Genomic DNA, 5551 nt, shown 5'->3' with positions numbered 1-5551 from the left:
TTGCAGGACTGGCCTAGGGGAAAATTTTAATGGGGTTTTAAAGCAATTTTTAAATTAACTTGACCAAATTACTAATATTTGTTTTTACTTATGTTTTTAAATTTGTAGTTTTTGGGGATTAGTCTTTTATCTGGTTGTTAGCCGCCCTGAGTCCGTAAGGAGAAGGGCGGGATATAAATTAAATAAATAAATAAATAAAATAAATAAATAAAATACATAAATGCATTTTTAAAGGAAAGAAAGAAAAAAAAAAAGAGCAGCTTTCTATCATGGCAAAATCCCCGATTCGTTGACAAGAGCCTCTGGTCTGCTGGAACTTAAAAACGTTCCCATATTGGATCCGTTTGAGCACATAGCGAAAGTGCAGACGCCACGCTTCGCATCACGTGCGAAAGGGCTTGAAGATTTACGAATGAATTACTGCGTGTCACGCTGCGGCTGCTGGCGAAGAGATTACCGATACCCGGTCCCGTTCACCCCGGAAGGAATCGCGCCTCGGGGCTCCTAAGACTTCGACTAACATCCCTCGTATCCATCAGCAGCGTGGATCCAGGGGCGAGCCACCCTTTGCCGGCTCCGGTCCTCCGCCTCCCGCGCTTCCCCAGCGCCTTTACCTTCCGCTCGCCGTGACTGCTGTACTTGTTGCCTTTCTTCAAGCCCAGCGACTTCTCCAGCAAGCTCAGCTCCTCCACGCCCAGCCCCGGGCCTACCGCAGCCGCCATCTTCGGCGGCGAGGAAAAGAGGCCCGGAAAACCGTTTTTAAAAGTCTCCGGCGAATACCGCGGTGATTGGAGGATGACGGCCCACCTCAGGCCCCGCCCTCCGGAATCGTTCTCCTTCCTTCTCGCCGTTGGTAGGCGGGACTGGCTTGGAAGAAGGGGCGGGGATGAGTTGAGATTGCCAATCGGAGGCGTTTCCCCCCCACCCCCCACGTCGGCTTTGGCGCGTGCGGGTCTTTGGAAACGAGCGCTTATTGATGCTTGTTTCGTTGGAAGCGCGTGCAGACGTTAAGGCAGTGTTTCTCAACCTTGTCAATTTTAAGGCAGGTGGACTTCAACTCCCAGAATTCCACAGCCAGCATTGCTGGCTGTGGAATTCTGGGAGTTGAAGTCCACATGCCTTAAAATTGACAAGGTTGAGAAACACTGCAGGTCTTAAGGGCTGTCTGAGTTGCGTTTTCTCTCGTGGGAAAAATGCACAGATGCACAACCATTAGCTTTTTTCCAACTAGGGACGGAACCGAGGAGTAAGCCCGTGAGCTAGGCTGGCCCGCCTGGCTGGGGAGGTCCATCAGAGTTGAAATTAGCATGATTAATCTTGTAAGAATTATATCTTCATAAAGACATCGACTAGGTTGCTTAATAATGGGTTCTCGATCAATGTGCCTCGGAGCTGCTGCAAAAAGGAATTAGGGCAGGGAATCTCTGGTTAGCCCTACGAGAAGCACCACCAGGAGTACTATTTTTGTCTTTCAACAGAATCTTACAAAAATGAAAGTATTTTTCACCTCTTTTCTTTTACTCTCTGGGAAACTTTCATGCTCTGCCCTCTTCTGTAGGCTGAGACTTCTTCTCCATGCTGACTATCCAGTCTGTGGCTCTCTCTCCTGTTTCCCAAGGTCATTCTCACATATCATTACCTTATCATTACTTTCTGTATCAATTGTCCCTTGAAATTCCCCAAAGAACAAAAAACCTGGCCAATTTTCTTGACTTTCATTTGTGGCTTTTCCAATTCTACCATATTACTGTAGTTTAATGAATGGAAAGGAGAAGTATGCCCATCTGTCTTTTGAAATGTGCAGCATGTATGCTGTTTCTTCCTGTTAAATAACTAAGAAATCTGACTGAAAAAGATGGTAAACTTAAGAAATGCTTTTATCTAGATAAAATTGCCTTATGTAAGCATTTTAATCTCTTCATAGTATATTTCTACCCCAAGCATTTAGCATATTATAAACGGCTGTGTTGTGGAATTCTGTTTCCACTGACTGGGCTATACCAGCGGTCCCCAACCCCCGGTCCGTGGACCAATACCGGCCGCAGCATGCCAGCAACTGGGCCGCATAAACAAAGCCCCATCCGTGGGATGCAGGCAGCACACAAAGCCATGCCCCCTTCAGTCCGCAGACAAACCTCTCCATGTAACCGGTCCCTGGTGCCCAAAAGATTGGGGACCTCTGGGCTATACTATAAAATACACACCTGTACATAATATGCTTCCATTCAAAAAGTCATGCATCACTGGCTGATCTTTGTTATTCCACAAAAAGAGATTGGTGTGTGGTGAATGTGGTGTTAGGCCTTACTAAACCTCCATTCCCAGCATCCTTTTTCTAAGATCCATTCCCAGCATCCTTTCTCACAAGCCAGCCTTGTGTTACTCAAAAACTGATAAATGGTTGAGATGTGTTTGAATATTAGTAGCTTGGGTTGGTAGTTGGGCTGTTGGTTTGATCGCTGAGCTTGGCGATTTGGCTGCAAACGTTTCATCTACATTTTTTGGGGGGGACATCTTCAGTGCACTCTGAAGATGCCCCCCTCCCCCCCAATGGAGATGAAACATTTGCAGCCAAATCACCAAGTTTGGCAATCAAACCAACAGCCCAACTGATAAATGATATCTTTCTTTTATTACTGATGCTGATGGTTATAACTCAGCATCAAGTGCTGTGCGCCTGACAAGTTCAGGAAACCAGAACCACTTAGTTTTCTGGAAACTTTTACAGGTAGTCCTTGACTAACAAGAGTTTGTTTAGTGACCGTTCAAAGTTACAACGGCACTGAAAATAGTGATTTATGACCTTTTTTCACACTTACAACCTTTCCAGTATCCCCATGATCATGAGATCAAAATTCAGATGCTTGGCAACTGGCTCGTATTCATGACCGTTGCTGTGTCCCAAGATCATGTGATCACCTTTTGCGACCTTCTGACAAGTGAAGTCAATGGGGAAGCCAGATTCAATTAATAATTGTTACTAATTTATCAACTGCAGTGATTCATTTAATAACTGAAGCAAGAAAGGTCATAAAATGGGGCAAAATTCATTTAACAAATGTCTCATTTAACAACAACTTTGGGCTCAATTGTGGTTGCAAGTCAAGTACTAATAGGGCAATGTAACAAAATCTTCAAAGTACCTAAAAACTTAATTCTGCACAACTTACATTTCAAGAATTTTTTCTCTGCAACAGGACTGTTTCCTTCCTTAACTGTCTTGCTGCCTTATTGTATTTCCAAAATCTTCAGGGCATTTCAACATGCTCACAAGCTTTGGGTTGGCACAGCTGCACGGTTATTTCCAAAGGATCAAAGGCTTACATCAGTATATCAGCATAGTGACAGCAGCGTTATGCCATCACATCACAAGCACTGCACCTTTCTGTGGATGCTTCTCTCCAATGGTCTGTTTAATTTGAAATAGTTTTCACCATATTATATAACTTAAATGAATATTTCCCAGGAGGATCATGGTTCCTGAAAAATTGCCTTACTTTAAAGAAGTTGAGACTCTCAAGAACCACTATGATTAGTTTTCAGGACTCAACAGGACTTTGACCAACATTGTTTCACATTACAGTGGGAGAGTCCATCATTATTGGGACTGAGTAGAGGTTTGAAGGAGACATTTCCATAAAATTGTAAGGGAATGGGGAAAAAAGACGCAAACAGGGAAATAAAGACATTTGTGAAGAGATAAAAAGGATTTAATCTTAAGCTGAAACAAAATTGGTGCCTGTAAAGAATCCAAAGCAGAATACTGAGGTTTTGTCCCTAATTTGGTGTATACAACCCCCATCTTCCTCAATTTCCTGAATCTCTGAATTCATCATAGTAAATTCATTGTAAAATATTAGTGGTTCTCCATTTATTTCTCGTTCAGCTGTTTTCCAGAGCCCATTTTCTGGGTTATTCCAGTAGGTGGCGCTTCATGCTTGATTCAGCTTATTTGCCTTCCAAATATGGTAAGAAACTGTTCAAAGTCAATGAGGCATGGATGAGGAGGCCGATGGTGTAGCTGTACTTTGCTGAGAGGTATGTAATCTATAAGTGTGCTTAAGACACAGACACACATATACAAAGTCCTTGTCAAGAACTGTCAGTGAAAAGAAGTTGAAAAATCTATTCTGTCAAAAGGCACCCAGCTCTAATCTACTGTTATCATAGTCAAGTTTTAACTAGAAAATTCCTTAGGTTATAAATTAAATGTCAGAAACAATTAATTTGGTGCTTGAAATATGAAGCGAACGACTGTTCTTTGGAGGAAGCCTGACAGCTTTATGGATGCATTTTGGGCTTACTTAAAATGAACTTTGCATGCTAAAGAATTTGAATATGTTATATTCCTCTTAGGAGCACCATAATGTTTTCTCTTTGCTGCTTTGGTTACTTCTAGACAAGATTTTTATTGTACAGTTACTGTTTTACTGATGGTATTTCTTGAAAAAGTGATGAGAATGGCATCTTCCCTTTGTAACGTCCAATATTTCCCACTCTTTATTCCACCTTTTTTGTTTTCCCCCCAGAAAAGTAATCAAATACCCAATAATGCCTTTTAACAGGTAGCCCTAAGGTTCTCTAGATAAAAATGACTCTGGGACACTGCAATGGTCATAAATGTGAGTCAGTTGCCAAATGTCTGAATTTTGATCACGTGACCATAGGGATGTGGCAATGGGCATAAGTGAAAAACAGTCATAAGACACTTTTTTCAGTGTTGTTGTAAATGAACTGTTGTAAGACAAGGACTACCTGTATTGCCTTTCTGGCAAATGAAAACATGTGAAGAAAAAGTGAAATAAATTCTATAGTGTAATTTGTTTCTCTTATAGCATTACCTTCCCTCTGGAAAATAGACCAATCTCACAAGACATAAACAAAATAAAGCCTTATTAAAAGAAAATAAACAGAAAGAAATCAAATGTAAACCTTTTATTTTTCAAGGACAAAATGCAAATACTCAAGATTTTAAAAAATCCAGGATTTACTCAAATTTCTCTTTTTCCTGGAATTTGCTCCATTTAAAGTCTGGTAAACACCAACCTGTATCAATGTGGAAAGTTACCAAGATCTGACTCTTCCGTAAAGTCTTTAAGTAGGGTGTGACATGGTATAGTATATTTCCTTCCTATAATACATAATTGTTATAATAAAGACATGATACATCAATGGCTAGGAATTTGATTCTCACTGGGTTTTGGAGTTTTTAATTTTTCTTTCTTTTTAATTTACATCATTTCTCAGCAGCTCTTTTATAATTTATAATATAATTTCATAATTGATATATAATTATATAATTGATATAATTTATAATATAATTATAATTTTATAATTGAGCAACATATTAATTGCAATAATGAATTAATAATTCCAATCAATTCTGAGGGTGTTAAATCTCATTCTTTTCTGCTTTGGTCGAGTAGCTTCTGTTTTGTTTCAAAAGCTCCAACTTTCTATTTTGCAAAAGAGGACAATGCTCAGGTATTCTGATTGTGTACATGACCCAAAGAATGCAACTCTCCCTTGTCTAGGCTCCATATGAATGGAT

At 40.4% G+C, this 5551-nt stretch overlaps 1 protein-coding gene across 1 annotated transcript in view; it reads right to left on the bottom strand.

The window, feature by feature from the left end:
* Positions 1 to 784, bottom strand: part of EEF1E1 (eukaryotic translation elongation factor 1 epsilon 1) — a 6410-nt gene extending 5626 nt beyond the window's left edge. The window contains exon 1 of the mRNA XM_015810835.1: positions 615 to 784. Coding sequence (XP_015666321.1) covers positions 615 to 722 — 108 coding nt within the window. The 5' untranslated portion in view covers positions 723 to 784. The remainder of the gene's footprint in view (positions 1 to 614) is intronic.
* Positions 785 to 5551: the final 4767 nt, after the last annotated feature.

This window comes from Protobothrops mucrosquamatus, unplaced genomic scaffold, assembly GCF_001527695.2.
Source record: "Protobothrops mucrosquamatus isolate PMUCROS unplaced genomic scaffold, P.Mucros_1.0 scaffold23, whole genome shotgun sequence".
Taxonomy (NCBI): domain Eukaryota; kingdom Metazoa; phylum Chordata; class Lepidosauria; order Squamata; family Viperidae; genus Protobothrops; species Protobothrops mucrosquamatus.
Note: the sequence above shows the minus strand (reverse complement) of the source record. Positions and strands in the feature narration are given on the sequence as shown.